Raw genomic sequence first — 21,741 nt, 5'->3', positions numbered from 1 at the left:
TTGCTCGGCTGGTATGACTCAGTAGGGGATGTGCAGGAGGCAGCCAATCAATAATTCTCTCTTATCACTGATGTTTCTCTCTCCCTCTTCCTTTCTCTCTGAAATCAATAAAAATATACTTTAAAAAAGAAGAAATGATTACTTTTAAAATCCTTTACAACTTCTTTATAAACAAACACAAACTTCTCACCAGGAAACAAGCAAAACAGTGAGAAAATAGAAGAAATAATCTCAATATCATAAGTCAAAGAGGTGTGTTCGTGTGTGTGTGTGTGTGTTTTTAATACATTTTTATTGATTTCAGAAAGGGAGGGCGAGAGAGAGAGAGAGAAAGAAATATCAATGATGAGAGGGAATCATTGATTGGCTGCCTTTTGGACATTGGACCGAGCCTGCAACCCAGGCATGTGCCCTTGACCGGAATTCAACCTGGGACCCTTTGGTGCGCAGGCCAACACTCTATCCACTGAGCCAAACCAGCCAGGGCGAGGTGTGTGTGTGTGTGTGTGTGTGTGTGTGTGTGTGTGTTTAAGGAGACAATTTAGAAATGTCGTATTCCCCTCCAAATAAAAGATTAGAGACTAACATCAGGAAGTCGCTGCCTTTGGAAGGTCAATCAATCACCTCGTTAGTAAAAACAAAAATATTACAAAACATGGTCAGCAAAACACAGAAAACTCTAAAGCCAGCAGTCGGTATGAAACATGACATGAACAGCAAGAACAAGGCACAAAGCTCTTTTCTGTCCCGTAGTCAGCAAACTGACCAGGACTGCAGAGCTAGTCCCACACGTGAGCAGAGAGCACGCAGACACCCGCACGGCTGCAGACAGACTGCACATCTGTCCGGGAACTGGGGGGCACAGGCAAGCACAGACTTTCCATGAAGCGTCCTGACTGATCTGACGCCGCCCTCAGCAGACAGGAAATCGGAGGCTGTCAGTGCGGCTCACTGACGCACAGAGATGACCCAAGGTAGCTCTGGAAAGCGGGCACAGGCTCCTGCCCGAGCCAACAACTCAATTCAAGAAAGAAGAGACTCCTTTGCATTTTTCAAAAGGAAGAGTGCATGTGTGTGTGCCCACGAGTGTGCGCGTCTGTGTGCCTGCACAAGTGCACAGCTTTCTCGAAGAGTGACTTCTAAGAACCACAATGAATTGGGACGCAGTGAGAACACTGTGCCATCGCGTGGCAGGGACTCCTAACACAAGCCTTTCTTAGCATACACCTGTGACCCACACTGACAAAAATCACATGCCTGCTCAGCTGGCGTGGCTCAGTGGTGGAGTGTCGACCTATGTACCAGGAGGTCAAGGTTCGATTCCTGGTCAGGGCATGTGCCCGGGTTGCGGGCTCCATCCCCAGTGTGGGGGGTGCAGGAGGCAGCCGATTCATGATTCTCTCTCATCATTGATGTTTCTCTCTCTTCCTCCCACTCCCTTTCTCTCTGAAATAAAAAATAAAAAATAAAAAAAAACATTTTAAAAATCACATACCAGTGAAGGTGAAGGACCTGTGGGGCATATCCACCTCCAACCAAGAGGCCAGACTCTCCTGGTACTCGTGACTGAGGATCTCAGCTAGGGCCCAAGGGTACACCCATTACATTTGTCCTTTCTCTTACAGCTACTTGCATTCGCCTTGTGGATGATGCTCTCCCTCTCTCTCTCTCTCTCTCTCTCTCTCTCTCTCTCTCTCTCTCCCCTCTCTCTCCCCCTACCCCCCTCAAACTTTTACTCCTAAAGTGTGTATACTTCTGGAAGGAATAATTTTATAAAAATTGCCTCCGTGCCTTTCTCAATCAGATACTCCCCGCTGAGGAGCTGCTCCCCGTCACCCCGCATACTAAAATGCTAGCCAGTGGTGACACTACAGAACCTGCTAGTGCGCAGCCCTCCACCTGCAGATCAGCCTTTGGGACATGATACACATCACAGAAAACAAGAGGAGTGCCGCTTCAAATTACAAGAAGGATACTTAATACTCTTTAGAAAGAAATCAGTATCTATCCTGAAGTCCTTGTTAAATTTCCTCTCCCTCAAATTTGGGGGGGGGGGGGATATTCACACAATTGCCCAGAATCTTTAAATCCTGTACTTTTAAAAATCATTTTTGCCAAGTACAAGGATAAATACAGATTTCAACTGTCATTATCCCAGTTCTTGAATGTGGTAAAATTTCCAGGATTTGGTAAGTATAAGATATGAAGTTAACTTATATAAAATGGCCCACCAACAAAAAACTGGCAATCTGATTCAATACTGGCAAGACCAGATATTGGATAATTTTTTACAGCATTTATTTTAATAAAGTGGAATATATAAAAACAGGGTTATATAAAAACACTAGTAAAAAGAAATGTTTCCATTACAATTAAATCTATTTTATTCTCTAAAGAAAAACAGTTCAATTGTCAACACTTCGTAGAGATTCCCCCCAATGTGTTTGCTTTTGTTTTCTGATAAACTGGCCAATTATTAACACTGAAGCAAGGTCAATTAAGGCAAGCAGCTCATCCCCAAACACAAATCAATGCATCTTCAGGTGTTAGGATAGGTCAAGAGGTAGCCATTATTTTATCAGCCATCCCATGGATACAGCAATGACTTTGTAAAAAAAAAAAAAGTAAGTAAACATTTTTCTTTTAACTCTGTTAAAATTATAAATGTAACAGCAAAAAAGTACTCGTTCTACCATGACTATAATTTGTTAATTTGGGGCAAGTCAGGCTCTCATGGAGCTTCTTCAAGCCTCCCCCCGCCCCTCCCCCGATACTGGGGAAGGTGTTGCTGCTGTTTTGACCTGTGACAGAACCAGATGTGCAGTCTCACCTGTGACCACGTGAGAGCGTCCACCTTTGCGTGAGCTTCAGTTTCCCCAATCCTCAGCATTCCAATAAACTAATATTTTTGCTGAGCCTGGTTTTTAGCTTTTCGTTTTATTTCACCATTTTATTTCATTTGTTTTTAGTTAGGCTCCAATTTTTGTGGAACAAGCAAGGCATGATCGAAATAGTTAATTTAAAAATGTATTTAAAAATAAAGATGTGACCATAGTCTGTCACCCTGATTCACGCCATACTAGTGAACACAATAAAAGTGTTGGAGAACTGGTAAAGGCTAGTGAAGACTCCACGCAAATACTCACCAGGAGTAATGGTCTCCAGCGTATCAGAGCTGACCTTCCGGGTACTTGTACAGTGATGGAGGGTAGAACCCAGAAACACCAAGTAAAACACTACATCATCCTCAACTTTGTCCTCTTCAGCGAGCAACACAGTAACAACACAGTCGCCCTAGGAAAGGGAAAGATGAGCAAGGAGGCATCAGTAGGGTTCCTCCTGGGAGTCTATCTTTACAAAACACCACGATTAAGGCGAAATCGCATAAATCATCTCAACTGTGCCCCGTTCTAGGCGGTTTACACAAACACAAACACGGACTGAGCACTGGCATGCAGTCAATATTCTAGGCACTGAGAATACAAAGGGACCCAAAAATAAGGCTTCTGTCCCCTTTAGGCTTACACTTTATTGCAGCTAATTAGACAAATAAGTAAACTAACAAGATAACAGATGGTATATTTAAATCTTGACGAACTGGAATGGGGGATGGGGGGAGAAATCAAAGCCAATCCACAAATAAGGCAGAGAGGGTGGAGGAGGCCTATGCTGAATTACCCTTAACCTCTGGGTTCCAGTTGCAGGAGTAACTCTCTAAATCCTACCCCCAGAAATCATTACCGAGCCCACCATTCCCCAGCAAGGGCAGGGGCACCTGACAGCGCAGGCCTGGTAACGGTCGAGTGCATAGAGCATAAGCCTGGGCACATAAATGAAGATAATACCTCTCTCCTTGCAGCTAAAACAGGATGAGGCCAAAGGGGGTTTACAGGTGTGAGTACGCAAAACACAGTTCATTCTTGTATTATTATTTATTAACTATACGAACAACTATAAACTTACTTTTGCCCCACCATTTATAGAAAAACTCTTGGAACACATCAGCTTTATGATAATATTCTTAATCTATAAGGATGGGGAGGGTTGTTTTTCTTACAAGTTGTGTTTCCTGACCATCTGGAATCCCTACTCTGCTTTATACACCCCACTACTAAACTCTTGGGAGTCAGACAGAAATCTTGGGCCAATAACTCTGCTCACGACTCTGCAACTATTTAGAGATATTCTTTTATTAGTTTTATATGTTAATTTTTTAAATTGAGGTCAGTGGCTAAATTAAACATATTCTATGAAATACAGCCCTAACTACCATTCTCCCAATCATCAACATTATATAATTCATGTTGTAACCATAAACAAAAGATTTTAAAGCACTGAGATTTAAAGCACTGCAGTTCAGTATTATGTAAATCTTAATAACAACAGCGGGAAAACCAATTCAGAGAAAGCCATGCCATGTTAAGTAGGGGACAGAATTCTCCTTACTTACAGTATGTTTTAAGCCTTTCCATTTTAGCAACAAGAGAGCCACGCCCACAGGAGAACCACGCCACCCTGTGGCCACAACTAACTAAGACCAGCAGCAGAACAGAGCAGCAGGTAGTGTTTTACCAAACACTGAACACTAAAGTCAAACCTAGGATCAGGCTGTTAACAGAAATGCGGCAATAGGTTGATTGTGGAAACACAGCTCAGAACGCTCCCCAAAGTCCTGTGCCAGGTAGGCGCTCAGATCTGTAGAATGCAGCAGTACGAAGCCAGAACGAACGACACATATCATTGATGTCTCAATCTCTCCCTCTCCCTTCCTTTCTGAAATCAATAAAAATATATTTTAAAAAATAAAATAAAGTTTTATTGAAGCACAGCCACACCTATCTGCTTACATACTGTCTATGGCTACGTTTGCACTAGAAGGGCAGGCCACAGCAGTGTTGAGTGGTTGCTACAGACTCCCTGGTCCTCAAACCTAAATTATTTACAATGTGGACTTTTGCAGAAAAGAAGTTTTTCTCACTTAGATATCTAACCTGAATTCTAAGAACATGGCTTCCTTTTCTAGATCAAGGATTTTCTCTCCAGGTTCTCCCTTCTTTTAACTGGGGACAGGAGAATCGGTTAATAGGTCGCTGAAATCCTTTTAACGGAGCTCGCAATAGCAACCTTTTTTCATTCCCAAGGCGCAAGTAAGTTAGTTTCAAATTGCTTTCATAGCTGTATTTGATAGTTTCTTCTTTTTTTTTTTTTACATTAAGTCAAACTACCCCAAATATGAAGTTGAATGGACACAGAAGGCTCAGTCACTTTAAAGCCACTTGAAATGGATTCCAAGGGGGCCTGGATTTAAAGTCCCTGCTTCCCCTGCATTCTGATAAAATCACTGACAGTAAATAACAAAAATTCTTACTCTGAGTTTCCACCACGTGACTCCCATTTTACTGCTTAAGTACCAGGCACCTACCATTACTTCAGATGGCCTTGAAAGATTAAGCAAGTGGAGTGGTGATTAAAATATAAAAATGAAAACCAGATCCTAAGTAAGAATTTTTGCTGAGGGGGTTGCTTTAATTACACCCTCCTTGAGGGATACCCTTGGCAAATGATTGTGCTAAGGAAGGCCAGCCCCCATGGAATAGATAGATAAATCAATCTGGCTGCCCAGTTTACAAGTCTGTCACGTTTCTAGCTACAACAGATACACTTATTAACAAGGGCAACTTTCAAGACGTTCTTGATTAACATATTAGCTGGACCCAACCCCAGAAGAGAATGCATCTACGCCTCTACTTCTCCAATAATCTCAACTCAAGAAACAGAGTGCTATTCTTACAACAGATGCAATGTACAGCATGATGCCCATGGTTTTAACTAGTTAAGAACACTGCATTATATATTTGAAAGTTCCAAGGAGAGAGATCTTAAAAGTTATAATAAAAAAATGCTGCAGCCCTAGCCGGTTTGGCTCAGTGGATAGAGCCTCTGCCTGCGGACTGACAAGTCCTGGGTTCGATTTCGGTCAAGGGCACATGCCCAGATGGTGGTCTCTCTCTCTCTCCCCCTCTCCCTCTCCCTTCCTCTCTGGAATCAATAAAAATATTTATTTTTTAAATGCTGCAACTGTATGTGGTAATGGATGTATTCACTACGTTTATTGTGGGGACCATTTCAAATTACATACACACACCAAAATCATTATGCTGTATACCTAAAACAATGTTGTATGTCAGCTACATCTCAATAAATAAATATTATTTATCAGTATTAAGCCCCATATGAGCATGTTTTATTCATTGAACTGTCCCTTTTGTCTAGAATACGTAGCAAATGCTCAAAACACACACTTGGAAAAAAGAAAAAGGAGACACCAAAATTTTAATAGCCGTTATTCCTAAACAGTGATTGCGGCCGACTTTAATATACTCCATGCTTTCCTATGTTTTCCAATTTTTTAAAATAAAGAACGATTCGTACTTTAACCTAAATGGACAAGAAAAAATACAGCTTTGTGTGGTATGTGCTGGGAGGAAATTGGGGGAAGTGGGGTAGAAAATGCCATGTTATAAGCAGCAAATGTTCTAGAAAGGTTTATCTCACAGCAGTACCGTAACAAGGAAAACGAGAATAGACAAGGAAACCACTTAGAGAAAATACTAGCTTTTGGCATAAACTAAATTCATTCCAGATACACAGACCGGTTGACTTCAATGTTAGAAAATATTTGACATGTAAAGTTACCTTTTATTTCCATCAGGCTAATCCTTTGCCAGACAAAAACATGGGTGAGTGAAATCCCTAGAACTTGCCTTCTTCATTTGTACAGCAATACCTTTCCTAATGCTACACAAAGCAATTATTTAAAATATTTCTATTAACAATCATCAAAATTCACCTTGACTTCCAGCGTCATGATTTTGTAACACTAAGATATATGCAAATTCTTAAAGTTTTCCAAGCACTACCTCTTTGCCCATTAAAATAAAACCAGCAGGTGGCGCTCAATCAATCCGTTGCGTTCTCTGTGTGGTTTTACAGACCATTCTCCCTAATGGGGAAGAATCTTGAAACTTCAGCTGGAAAAGGAATCAAATTACAAAAAGTTTGGAAATCACTTAATGTAGGGTTTCTTTAATGGAAGGTTCCTTAAAAAGAAAAGAGCTTTTTAAAAGGCCTAAGAGCCGAAATCTTTTATTTCAATGTACAACCCTGCTTCTCAGTCTACCTACTTACTCTTGTTTGAGCAAAGCTAAACTGGTCGGAGGGTGTTGCCTGGTGTCAAAAAAACCCAGCCTCTCCCAACCACAAATGTTTCACAACTCCCTGGAACTGCTAGAATAATTAGGTCAACACTTAAAGAGACAGACAGCCTTCCCTTTCCTATCGGGACCAGATATTTGGTTAAAATGCAGAGAAGATAGGATTTTTATTAATTCTTGGTAGACATTTAATGAAAGAATTGGCAGTGGTTACATAAATCACCCTCTCTCCCCTGAAATGGGGACAATCTCTAAAATCTATCAGCCTGACTTCTGTTCTCACCCATGTCACTCACTCACTCACCAAGCTTCCTTGGTCCGTTCCCCTGGCCTTCCTCTAAAAATCACCCATGAAATCGGTCTCCAGGCTTCTGGGTCAGCCCTACACACACCAGGAAGCAACAGAAGAGTCTCCAAAATACAATGTGACCAAGTTACTCCCCTGAAACTCTCGAGCGGCCAACAGGACAACATCCTGACTCTTGAGCACGTCCTTTCAATTCGTGGCAAACAAGTCCCTCCTCAACCTAGCCCCTGCTAACCCCCCTCCAGCCTCCTCTCCCTCAGAGCCTCCTCCAACACTCACTGCTCGCTGTGACATACCACAGCACTGCCGGCTCAAGCACACACCAAGAGTGTTCAAGCCTCACTCTTATTTTTGTTTGTTTGTTTGTTAACCTTTACGGGAGGGTATTTTTTCCACTGAATTTTTTTTAGAGAGAGTGGAAGGGAGGGGGAGAGAGAAACATCAATACAAGAGACACGTCGAATGGTTGCCTCCCGCATGTGCCCTGATCAGGGCCAGGGATCGAGCCTGCAACCGAGGTATGTGCCCTTGACTAGAATCAAACCCAAGATCATCAGTCCGCAGGCTGATGCACTAACCACTGAGTGAGGCAGTTAGGGCTAAGCCTCACTCTCACTACTTGTCTCACTGCCTGGCCATGCTGCTCCCTTTACCTGTCACATCCTCCCCTCCCCTGACTGATGGCTACAGCAAGAGAGGAAAGCATGAAACAAGACAATGCCTTCCCTTCCTGAGGAGACAGCGGTCCCGTCCTCAGGTGAAAGGCCCCCTTGCCTGCTCTAACTCTGTGCCTCCCCCACCGCATGCGCACCAAGGTCTCCTTCGATTCCTTGAGCCTGTCCAGTTGGGGCAAGTGTATGGGCAATGCCTCAGGCGGGGAACCCAGCAGGTCAAGTTGAATCACACCTGCTCAGATCTCATTCCCAGCTCCGGGTACAGCAAGCTGTGAGGCCACAGAAAGGTATTAAAGCTGGCAAGCAGGACACTGTCAACCACACAAGATCCACACAAGATTAAGAAGGGCCGCTGCAAATGCAGGGCCACGGGCTTTGAGACCTGGCGAGCGCCAGCGGCACTGTTACCAGCTCCGGGATTGTTTTGGGAACTATCCCTCATGTTTGGGGTACGACTGGATTGTAGACTCTATTATACTCACATATCTGAAGTGCATGGAACAATAATACTGGCTCTCTCATCAAGTGCTAACTCTACATCCTGTTTGCAGTGTCCTACACAGATTAGATACCACTGAATCCCTCAACAACCATAAAAGTAAGTACTGGTATTTTAACAAGCATCCAGCAAACAATAATCGGCACGAAGTAAACGTTCCCATCCGTTCGCAGGTAAATAAAATAATCCCCCATTTCAGAATTTCTATGTCTTTGCTTTCCGTACAATCTCAAGTAACACATGTTATTTCTCAAACAAAGCCAAATAAAGTAACAAAGTTTACTATTTGGGGGATTTATTTGATTATGGGTAACGAATTTTCACTAGATGGCAAAACTGGCTTTATATTATAAAACTCTGAAAAGCGGTCATCAGGAGTGCAGAAAGAGTAAAAAAAATATTAGTTTTATAGGTAAATTACAAAGCTTTCTGAAAGCTGACTAATCTTTCTAATTGATAACAAATAACTATTTTGGCATTAAACAATCCAAAGTACTTAAAAACCTTAAGAATAGTAAGAAGAACTATTCTATCATTTCAGATAATAGTAACATTTTTCCTACTCAGCATTACTGATAAAACCATTTCCCATAAATATTCCAGCTTTGGTAAGTTTTCTTTCAAAGGGTAAATTTTTTAAAAAGACGTAAACTAGCTTTATGAAAACCTTTCTAAGGTGCATTACACATTCCCTGGCTTCTTAAATACAGACAGGAAGGGCAGGGGCACTGACTGAACAGCTACCATGTGCTAGGACCTTTATTTTTATTGATTTTTTTTTAAATATATTGATTTCAGAGAGGAAGGGAGAGGAGACAGAAACCTCAATTATGAGAGACAATCACTGATTGATTACCTCCTATACGCGCCCCCTACTGGGGATGAAGCCCACAACCTGGGCATGTGTCCTGACCTGGAACTGAACCATGACCTCCTGGTTCATAGGCCGGTGCTCAACCACTGAGCCACACCGGCCAGGTGCCAGGACCTTTATATGTGGGGACAATATTTAAGTGCTGCAGAGTGAATGATATATGAGAAGCACTTCTCAAAGTACCTGGTACTTAATAAATGCTAGGTATTATTGTCATTTTAATACATTTAATCCCCACAAAAACCTTGTATTAGAGGTATTACTCTGCTGAATTCTACAGATGAAGAATCCAGGCTCCCACAGCTGGTGAGTACTAGCGCAGGAATTTAGACCCATATCCACGTGACTCCTGAGCCCCTGAACTTCACACAGGTTCTCCCAGTGTTGTCCCGGGCCAGTAGCATCACGCCTGCCCCAGGGGAACTGACTAGAAATACAGCCCATTTCTGGCTCATGGTGAAGGAGAAGATTCACTTTTAATTCTGACACTTAGTAAAATATGGAGAACATATAATCATATGCATTATCCTGTGTCAAGGATAAAATAACCCATTTTAGAGAGATCTGGAAAATGGGCATTTGTGGAGGAAAGCTATTGGCTAAGAGAAACACCACAGCGACAGCTTCTTAATATTATACTGCCGGGATCCCTCAACCACACAGATAGGACGAACGAGAATGTCAGCAAAACCTAACGAACTTTAAAGTAGAATTTAGGAATGTGGGAGGTGATCGGTAAGAAATTCATATTCGTGAGAGTAAGGTAAGATCACCCCTGGCCAGTAACTAGCGCGAGAAGATGACAGCAATGGTAGGAAAGGAGCCCACAATCAGATTGGTGGGTCTCATGGACCTAAAAAGGAATGTAACATTGCCTGAGTGGACAGATAAAACTCACATTTCCTTGTGTGGACATAACAAAGGGAGACAGCTGAGAATTCCACCCTAGCTGCCAGATGCTGGTGTATCTGATGGGGCGAGCAGTTAATCCAAACAGAGCTTTGTGAAGGACTCCGAGGATGCACAGAGCCCATAGCTCTTTCTTAGTTTAAAAGGGAGTAAACAAACAAAGCTCTTAAGAGTACAGATGACATTCTCTGTACTAAGAACAGGGACCTCACAATCCCCTCATAAAAGGAAACAACTGGAATCGCTGGAGGAGAAATGCGTGCGAAGGAGCAAAGTTACTAAAGGTGTGCATTACCGGTCCATTAATTAATCAATCAATTGGTGCACCCAGCACATGGCCGGTCTTGAACAGGTATTGCACATGCATCTGAGCCCCTGTGGAAGCATCGAGTCCTTAAGACCAGATCCTCCATTCGCCTCCCCGGTGTTTCACAAATACTTACCGAATGAATTAAAGGCACAAAGCATTACACTTGGTCTTCCTTGGATAGCAAGACTTCTCTTCGCTGGAACCAAATGAAAACTTTAACTCCAAACCCCTCCCCATAGTTGCTGTGATGCTTGAGGAACACCACGTTATTGTAACAGCATCCTCTAGACAGGCCCTGAAGCCACTGCTTTATGGATCTTCATCTGCTCCGAAAACGCCAAGGAAAACTAGAGAATGCCACCTGCAAGTCCAAAGCATGTTAACTTCCCAGGCAATACCAGTTTCTGGAGACCGATTAAAAACAGGAGGGAACCGAAGTTCTGTGAAACCATCAAAAGCTAGATTGAGGCCCTTGCTGGTTGGCTCAGTGGTTAGAGTGTCAGTCTGCGACTGAAGGGTTTGGAGTTTGATTCCCTGTCAAGGGCATGTACCTACCTCAGTTGCAGGTTAGATCCTCGGCACTAGTCAGGCGCATGCAGGGGGCAACCCATCAATGTGTCTGTCTCACGTTCGTTCTCTCTCTCTCTCTCTCTCTCTCTCTCTCTCTCTCTCTCCCTCTAGAAATTAATGGAAAAATATATCCTCGGGTGAGGATTAAAAAAAAAAGCTGGATTGAGGAACACTTGGCTTCCTTATTTCTTTTGGCACTAGTGACAAAGTGTCCTTATTGAAACACAGTCCTCAGATCTGGCTGCAAAGGGCTACGAGTCTATGAAATCTTGGAGCTGACCCACCAGACATGTATTGTTAAGGCAAAGGCAGGTAATTCATTTACGAGATCGGAAGGCCGATAAAGCTCTCTTTGTGCAAGCAGTATTTAACCCAGCAGCCAAACCAGAGGCACTGCCAGGTTATTTCGACTCTGGCTATGGAAACACACTGCCCGGGAAGAATAAAACGCTACCATTACTGCCCGGCCAGTGTGGTTCAATGGTTGAGCATCGGAGGTCACAGTTCAATTGCTGGTCAGGGCACAGGCCCGGGTTGTGGGCTCCATCGCCAGGAGGGGACGTGCAGGAGGCAGCCGATCAGTGATCCTCACTGAAGTTTCTATCTCTCCCTCTCCCTTGGTCTCTGAAATCGATAAAACTATACTAGTGTATTTTAGATGCTACCATTACCGAATAGGTCATCTTCCCTACAATGAGCACAGTAAGCGGAGGTAACCTAAATTCGGTGGCCCTTCATAATTTTGATTATTTATACAAACGCCACTTATTCAAGAACAAATTTTTTTACTTGATAGAAATTTCAAAACCTCTTCTTTCTGAGCCCATCCCCACTCGCATCTTCTGGTATGTTCGGGCTCTGAGATCTGTTCTGAGGATTAGCATACACAACACACATTAATCCACCACCCCACCCCCACCCCCACGTCTTCCCTGAGGCTGGAAACAGGCCTAGAGTCAACATGAACCCAATGTGGTGGCAGGAAATGGGTCTAAGCTTTGCTCAAGGTCTACGTGCGAAGCAAGTGGATATGCTCCTCTGATTTCCCTGCATGCAACGGGCTCTAACATCGCGCACAGGAAGGGCCCCCAAGCGGTTCACCAGAGCTGTGCACCTTAGACAAGTTGGGGCTCCTCTGCTTTCTCACTTCCCTGGCTCTCCCGTGAAAATATTTACCACATCTTGTATGTCTGCTGTGAAGTTTAAATCAGGGAAATATGTACTAAGTGTCCACCTTGCCAGAGTAGGTTCGGAACCAATACCAGTCCTCTCACCTACTTTCCCTTCCTTGGGAAACAGAGAATATCACCGTCAGAAATGGTCCCTATTCTAACAGAAACCATTGTAACCACTAGATATTGCGTTGTTTTGTACATTTTCAATAAAGATATTCTTTCTTATTATATTCCTCTATTACCAGGATTTTTTGCCTCCTCTCAGAAGCAGATACAAGCAAAAACATTCAGTACTATGGAAAAGGAAGGATATAATAAACCAGATGTGTTGGGGTTCTGGAAATTGGTTTTGTAATTGGAATGGCTCTTCTCCTTGAAAATCTCATAAATGTGGGTTTTATCCCAAACACATGGCAGGTTATGATAATTATCCGGTATAACCTTGGAGCATAATTTACATCTTACTCTCTGGTTTTTAAAAGTATTTAAAATTTGTAAGGGAAAATGCCTTTTGGCTTTCCAGAGAGAGACCTAGAGATGTGTTCAATAGAGCTTGGGGACAAAAAAAAACAAGTTTATAACCGAAGAATCTGAGAAACGCACCCCAAGTTTTCCCTCTTTAAATCTATTCGGTGGTCATTTTAGTTAGCGAGTCATCAGCAATATAAACTTTCTTGGTCAGTGTCAGCCATGGCCACCACCCACGATGAAGAATCATTAGCCAGAAAGTGCCCCATGCCCACAAGAACACTTTGAAACCGGTACAGAACATTATTCTAATACATAAAAGCATCCAAGAGCTGCAGGAACTGCAATTTACAAGAAAAATAATTTTACTGTTACAACCCTTTGACAAACATCAATCATTGTAGAAATAGGTAGATGTAAAAATTGATGCATGTGTGTGTGGTCCTTCTACACACACACACACACACAGTATATATATATATAACATATTGTGTCAGTGGCCAATTGCTTAACATAACAAACTGCCCCAAAACTTAGTGGCTTAAACCTAGCAAATCCACTTTTGGGAATATATCCAAAGAAACCAGAAATACGAATTCGAAAAAATATATGCACCCCTATATTCACTGCAGCATTATTTACAATAGCAAAGATTTGAGGCAGCCCAAGTGCCCATGAGTGGATGAATGGATAAAACAACTACGGTACATTTACACAATGCAATACTACTCAGCTGTAAAAAGGAAGAAAATCTTACCCTTTGCGACAGCATGGATGGACCTGCAGAGCATTATGCTAAGTGAAATAAGCCAGTCAGAGATAGACAGTACCATATGCTTTTATAAAAGCATAATATGCTAATTAGACCGGACAGTCAAACAACCTTCCAGACTAAGCCGCAGCAGCGGGGGCCGAGGCAGAGGCAGTTAGGGGCAATCAGGCAGGCAGGCAAGCAGTTAGGGGCAATCAGGCAGGCAGGCAAGCAGTTAGGGACGGTCAGGCAGGCGAGCAGTTAGGAGCCAGCGGTCCTGGATTGCGAGAGGGATATCCAACTGCCCATCAGTCGGACATCCCCCGAGGGGTCCTAGACTGTGAGAGGGTGCAAGCCAGGCTGAGGGGGAGAGAGACACACACACACACACACACACACACACACCTTGCACAAATTTTGTGCACTAGGCCTCTAGTTAACAAATGAAATAGAAACATACAGATACAGAGAACAGACTGACAGCTGTGAGAGGGAACGGGGCTGGGTGGAAAAGGTGAAGGAATTAAGTAAAGAAAAAAAGTAAAAGCTCATAGATACACATAAAACAATATATTTTATTTTTACTCCTTTTTCCACTTAAGAGGGATTCCAAGTAATAGCTGTTAACTATTCTCCAATGTCTACAGCCCATAAAGACATTTCCTGTTCACTCCTCTGAAAAAGGAGATCAATGCTATCTTTTCAAATATTCCTCTCTTCTTCCAATCTTCTCTTTGCTACTATTTTTCCTGTTACTTAGCACATTTATTGAGTCTTGTACTATAACTTCTCTATGCATGTACTTGAACTCCTAAATTCAAGCCAACTGAGACCTGCCTCCTGTAACACTGCCTACGCTAATTACTTGCTGATTCTGATACCTGACCAGTTCTATCACAACCCCCATGAAACTTTAGGTTAATCCCTCAATCTCTCTGTAGCTCAGTTTCTTCACTCTTCCAGAAGACTGGGTTCAACAACACTGAAAATAATGATTCCTATGACTCATCAAATTCTTCTCTAGTCTTCACCTCGCCCACAAAGTTCATTTCCACTCGTAGACCTGGCTGTGGCACACTCACTTGGCTGCATCATCACATTGTACTCTTTTTCTCCAAAAGAGTACAAAATGATGACAGGGGAAAGTGACTTCCTCTGGTATGTCAAGTGTGGGATTAATCCAGGTCTCTATTTTTGACACATGCTGCACCTTGTAGAGATTCAGGCCTGGCCTCCACAGATCTCTTCCAGAATAAGCCTGGAGCCTAAGATAAGAGGCATCCGAAGACCCTTTCCTCCTCCTACTCCCTCGGAAGTTTAAAAATCTTGCTTCCTTTTCAGCTGTTAGTCTGGGGGAGGATTTGTTTACTGTTGCTAGTGTCCAGTTGTTAGGTTGCTAGGTCAGTGGGGCTTACTGTGTGGGCGGTGATAGGGCCTATTTCATTGGTTTTATAAATAAATACCAACATTTGTTTCACGTGTCTTTTTCTTTTACCATCTGGCAGCATCCCTTATCCCCTACCCATCCTGGGGAAAGTGTACGCTTTTATCTCGACAGTGAGAAGGGCTATGGAGCCAAAGTCCCCATGTACTGTGTTCATAGAAACATATTAGCAGTCACGTGGTTTGTTGTGTGTAGTTTACTGTAAACAAGTGACTCAGATCGTAAGTCCCATTAGGACTAGAAATAGTAATTCAGAAACAACAATAAAGGGGGAAAGTGAACACTTACATCATCTTCTTTAAATGCCCAATTCCTCTGGAACAGATAAATCAAATTATGCAAACTCAACACCATAATAACCAAGAGATCAAAGTTTGCATCTCCAATAATTGGACAAGAATATAGTATGTGTTCTCCTAATATGATACACCAATCAGGGCATCATTTATGTCCTATTCCTGTCCCAATCAGGAGAAAACATCATACAAACCCAAACTGCTACAAACAGGACTATAATTTTCCAAAATGTCAATATGATGAAAGACAGAAGCAGAGGAACCACTCAGAGACTAAACAGACATAAGCACAACGTGTAATCCTGGATTAAATCCTGGATTGGGGAGGGGCTAGGAGGAGGATGCTATAAAAGACATTATTGGGATAATCACAGAAATTTGGATATGGACTTACATTACGCAAGAGTATTACATCGATGTTACGATTCCTGTTTTTGTTAATTGTACGGTGGTTATGAAAGAGAATGTCCTAGTTCTTAGGAAATATATGCTGAAATATTTAGGGAAATGGGGTATGGTGTTTGCAACTTTCAAACAACTAAAAAATATGTAATACAGAGACAGATAAGCTAATGTGACTAACTGCTCATAAGAGATGAATAAAGGTGAGTTGCATTCCTGCAACTTTTCTGTAAATCTGAACTTATTTCAAGTAAAGCATTAAAAAAATTTAAAACGTGAAATGGAAGATTGAGCTTGGATTGCTTACTTTTAAAAAGGACTTTAATTGTGCAAGTCTCCACCATTAAGTGCTGTGAGATTTGTGTGTCTTTATATTTCTCAGGATCCAGCCTTTTTCCTTATTTACTAATAGTTTCCTCTCTTCTGTTGATACCCACCCTGCAGGACCTAAATATAAACTGAGAGAAAAACCTCCACATACGCGTTTTGTCCTTTTGTGTGTTATTTCTTCCTCTCGGGGCAGAGAACTGACGCCCTCTCCAATGGACCGCCATGTGACAAGTTACTTTTCTTCACCAAAATAGCCTAAGTCCCTGTGACCTAGTTCATGGAGAACGAAGTACACTCACTCTCCTTGTAAAAAACGAAAAACAAACTGCCCCACTGAGAGTACTGCTGATAGATACACTTGAAACCTGAAGTTTAAAAATTCTCAGTAGAGCCTGTCCAACTACCCACACAATCATACTTACACAGAAAACTATTAACCCTAGAGTCATATACCTAAATCCAAGGGCTAAAACTATGAAACTGCTGGAACAAAACATAGGAGTAAATCTTTGTGACCTTGAGTTAGGCAAAGCCTTCTTAGATGATACCAAAAGTGCAAGCAATAAAAGAAATAATAGGTAAACTGCACATATTCAAACTAAAAACTTCTGTGCTTCAAAGGGTACCATCAAGAAAGTGAAGTGCTGCCCTAGCTGGTCTGGCTCAGTGGACAGAGCATCAGCCTGCGGACTGAAGGGTCCCAGGTTCGATTCCAGTCAAGGGCACATGCCTGGGTTGCAGGCTCCATCCCCACTAGGGGTCGTGCAGGAGGCAGCCGATCAATGTTTCTCTCTCATCATAGATTGATGTTTCTATCTCTCTCTCCCTCTCCCTTCCTCTCTGAAATCAATATAAATATTTTTTCTTTTAAAAAGTGAAGTGTTAACCCATAGAATAGAAAAAAAAAAACTGTGCAAATCATATATCTGATAAGGGACTTGTATGCAGAATATATAAAGAACACTTACAATTAAAAGCTATTGCCAAAAATATATAAAAGACACATAACCCCATTTCAAAATGGGCAAGGGATCTGAGTAGACATTTCTCCAAAGATATATAAATGGCCAATAAGCACACATAAAGATGCCTGAAATCATCAGCCATTGGGGAAATGCAAATCAAAACCACAACCAATTACTGTTTCACACCCACTGGGGTGGCTACAATAAGAAAGTCAGGTAACACAAAGTGTTGGCATGAATATAGAAACATTGAAACTTCAACATTACTGGTGGAAATGTAAAATGGTGCAGTTGCTGTAGAAAATTGCCAATTCCTCAAATGTTGAAGTTATCATGTAGCGAAGCAATTATATGCTTAAGTATATACCAAGAGGAATGAAAACATATGCCTACACTTAAAAATGACTGTTCAAAGCATCATTATTCATACTAGCCCCAAACAGAAAACCACTTAAATGCCAATCCATCAACTGATGGACAAAATGTGGTATATCCATACAATGGAATATTACTTGCCAATAAAAATGAATATAGATACATGCTCTAACACGAACTTTAAAACATTATGCTAAGTGAAAGAAAGTCAGTCACAAACGACCACATATTGCGTGAATCCATTTATTTGAACTCTCCAGACCATAACAACCCCAAATCCACGGGCCCCTCACAGCTCTAACAATCCATCCCTCTTAGCTGGTATCTCACCAAACAGGCACTACTCATCATCCCAATTCAGATAATTCAGTCTCATGAAAATAAAAATAAAATAAAAACACCTAAAAATGTCTCTCTCCAGCCCTGATTCATTCATTTATCCATGTCCTCTTACAATTCCCTCCCTTCTGGGAGATGGTACCTCAGCTGTTCATTCAGACTCCTAGAGCCAGCAGCTCTCTCGCCAATGGCAGAGCGCCACCTAGTGGCAACACTGGGTAACTCACACTGGCAGTAGGAAGAGCATTCTACCCTAACGGAAATGCACTTCAGTGAAAGTAAGAAGCCACAAAACCATTTTGCAGAGCAATGCAATTGTTTTATATGTGCAGCTTCTCACCCTAACTCGTTTAGCTCACAGTCTTATATGCATGTATGAGTCATTTCGAATTTACTAAATCAAATTTCATTTCCCAAATTGTGTTAAGCCTATATAAATTCATGTGTAGATGGTTAAAAATAATATGACAATGTCTTTGGGTTTATTATAAGTAAGTAAACAGGATAGATAAGTATAAAATGAAAAGAAATGTCACAATTTACTCACATATAATGGAGCTTGCTGTGGATTAAGTTTCATGACCCAGGACACTGAAAAAGAGAAGGGAGAAGAAATAAATGAGAATAAAATTAAAAGCTATTGCCAAAAATATAAAGACCACCTGAAGTCTTAATGCCGGGCGTGGCTATCTGAGCACAATCGGAAGTCCAAAACTGTGGACTTCAGAAGGGGAGGTCCTTTGCCAAATACCCTAAATTTGAGAATAAATTGACCCCATCTTCGTAAGTCAGAGAAGCAGACCAAAGTCATTTCATTATAATGTGGCCTAAGTCTTACCTGTTCACAATAGGAAACTGAATTAAAGCACATACTAACCAGCAATATAAACAGCAGTACAGAAATGTCACCCATACATGAAAACATAGATAAAATCCCACGCTCTGTGTTCTATCAGATCACAGAATCTCATTAGGAATAAACTGAAATCCAAACAGAATAAATAGGAGGTTATCAATGACCAAATGTTTAGAATAAAGAACAATGCCTTAGTGACAGCGCATAATTTAAAGAACAAAATCCTCTCAATATTAAAATCTTCACAGATCTGCCAGTTTGGTCAGGAAGTGTATGTCTGAGATTTAGGCTCACCTAAAGGACAGCTACACACTTGGCAGGGGGTGGGTGGGGGGGGGAGCGGATATAACCAGACTCTTAAACCCACTCATCTCCAACCAGAGGCAGGTGCAGGCTTCAATAAGTGCTGCTGGACAAAGGCAGGATGATGTTGGCAGCCAGGTGGCTGCCCACCTTCATGCCTATCCTAGTTCATTCTCTGGTCCACCCCACACACTCGGGGCCATCTTTCCTTCCTGCCTGCCTTCATTTAACATTTTTGTGCCATTAGGTGCTAAAATCACCTGCAGAAATCCACAATGAACGCCAAGCTTGAAAAATGTAGCAAGAACCAACTCTTGTAGTAGAAAAAGAAAGATTTCCAGCCCATCAGATTCAAACAGCAAGCATGGATTAAAAAGGGAGATTGAAGCGCTTGAGTACTTTCTCAGTGCATTAAATACCCATTTAATTAAAAATTAAGCTCACTGTGCTCACTGGACTTTTAATCAGCTTTCTAGGTCCTGTTCAGACTTGTCTGGAACAAAGGATTCAAAGAACCTATAAATTTATGAACCAATTTGCCTGAACTTAAGTGTTCCTGCTGTCACAAGCAGAAGAAATACCAGTGGAAACTAAAACATGAATTAAAACTTTGGTAATCTGCCCAGGCAGTGTAGCTCAATGTTTGAGCATCAACCTATGAACCAGGAGGTCACAGTTTGATTCCGGTCTGGGCACATGCCAGGCTGAGGGCTCGATTTCCAGTGTGGGGCATGCAGGAAGCAGCTGATCAATGATGAGTCTCTCTCATCATTCATGTTTCTATTTCTCTCTCTCTCCCTCTCTCTCCCCCTCTCTCTCTGCCCCCCCTCCCTTCCTCTCTGAAATCAATAAAAGTGTATATATATATATACAATCAATATATAAAAGTGTATATATATATATATATATATATATATATATAGAGAGAGAGAGAGAGAGAGAGAGAGAGAGAGAGAGAGCAAGAGAGAGCACTTAAGGCTTGCAGCATAATTACCTGATACAGTGTTGGGAACCTATGATTCTGACAAACCTGGAAATTTCATTAATTGTGGAGTTTCTGTTAAAAGCTTCTCTAGCAAAATGTGTCTGAACAAATGAAAGCAAAACCTTAGAAGCCTAAATAAAAATCGGTGTCCACAGCAGCAGTCAGCAAACATTTTCTGCAAAGAGCCAGAAGGCAATTATTTCAGGCTTTGCGGGTCAGATGGTCTGTTGCACTATGTAAATGAACGAGTGTGGCATGTTCCAATAAAACTTTATTTCCAAAAAGGAGCAGCAGGCTAGATTCAGCCACTGGGCCATCGAATGCCAACATCAGGTCAAAAACTCACAAGCTACCCTATATAATAAAAGGCTAATATGCAAACTGTCCCCTCGGGAGTTTGACCGACCAGGAGTTCGACCATTCACTATGACGTGCACTGACCAGCAGGGGGCGGCATGGAACGAAGGAAGGCCCTGATCCACCCTGACCACTGGCCAGGCCTAGGGACCCTACCTGTGCACAAATTTCGTGCACCGGGCCTCTAGTTTCTTCATAAGTCAAAGAAGCAATGTGTCCTCATTTGAAGGCTTTAGACATCTCAATATTATCCACTAAAAAAAAACAATTCTCAATACAGGAAAGGCATAATATGGTACACAATATTCTCTACACAGAAATCTAATTAAATGGGTAGGCATCCTAAGTTCTTTACTGATTAACTTTGAGCAAGTCACTTAACTTGCCTAACTCTGTCTCCTTAAGTTCTTTCTATACATAAGGCACAGTAGCCCCTGCCTATACTGTAGAGTTGTTGACAAAATTATAAGAGACTAAAGGCCCAGTGCGTGAAATTGCGCGAGACTCAGACCCGCGGTGCCGCCACAGGACCCCCAGACCCCAGACCCACCGTGCCGCGAGACACATCAATGCGCCTCCTGGGGACCGGTCATTTGGTCATTACAGCGTTACGGCCACTGGCCTTTTATAATATAGATAATCGAAGTGAAATGCTTAATTAAGCACACTGCCAGGCACAGAGGAGAAGCCACAGTTTCTTCTTCCTCTCAGAGTTTCTGGGTCTCACTGGAGACTACCAAGTAAAATACATTGGAAACCATAATGGTTAAATGAAAGTCTGCAGGTACATCAGAGAGGCATTTGTGTCTTAAAATATACTGGTGGGTAAATTACAATTCAAACATACAACCAAATAATCATAGGAAAGAATCTGGAGGAACAAATACCCAGAAATGTTTAGTATGCATATTTCTGGGAATTACAGGGAATTTTCATTCCTAAATTATCAGTTTCTTGATCACAACTATTCAAACAATGAACAGAGACCATTTTTTTGTAATCGGGAAGAAAGCATTACACACAGCACATCTCTTTTAAGCCCCCTGTCATTAAATGTATCACCACTGGACTGAAAGTGAGTAAAAAGACATTTTTTCCTACATGTGCAAACTGAAGAAATCTACAATTAACAGTCCCTAAAGCTAAATTAAAAAGGCAATTAAAACAAAAATGCCTGTCCCGTATGTAGTAACATAAACCAAACTCACTATTGTTTAGCCATGCCCACACGTTGTACTAGAGAAGCCTTTCACACGAGCTCCACAATTAATGAAATTAATTCAAGTCCGGGGTTGTGGGAATCACAGGCCCCCAACACTGTATCAGGTAATTACACCG

At 41.9% G+C, this 21,741-nt stretch overlaps 1 protein-coding gene across 2 annotated transcripts in view; it reads right to left on the bottom strand.

Moving 5' to 3' along the window:
• AKAP13 (A-kinase anchoring protein 13) overlaps nt 1-21,741 on the bottom strand; it is a 186,927-nt gene that overhangs the window by 119,772 nt on the left and 45,414 nt on the right. For both annotated transcript variants that reach the window (XM_081114820.1, XM_081114819.1), the window contains 2 exons: nt 18,450-18,493; nt 3,147-3,294 (listed from right to left, as the gene is read on the bottom strand). In XM_081114820.1, coding sequence (XP_080970946.1) covers nt 3,147-3,294; nt 18,450-18,482 — 181 coding nt within the window. In that variant the 5' untranslated portion in view covers nt 18,483-18,493. Of the gene's footprint in view, nt 1-3,146; nt 3,295-18,449; nt 18,494-21,741 lie in introns of those variants that run through there.

The sequence above is a fragment of the Myotis nattereri genome (assembly GCF_964212035.1).
Source record: "Myotis nattereri genome assembly, chromosome: 21".
Lineage (NCBI taxonomy): Eukaryota > Metazoa > Chordata > Mammalia > Chiroptera > Vespertilionidae > Myotis > Myotis nattereri.
Note: the sequence above shows the minus strand (reverse complement) of the source record. Positions and strands in the feature narration are given on the sequence as shown.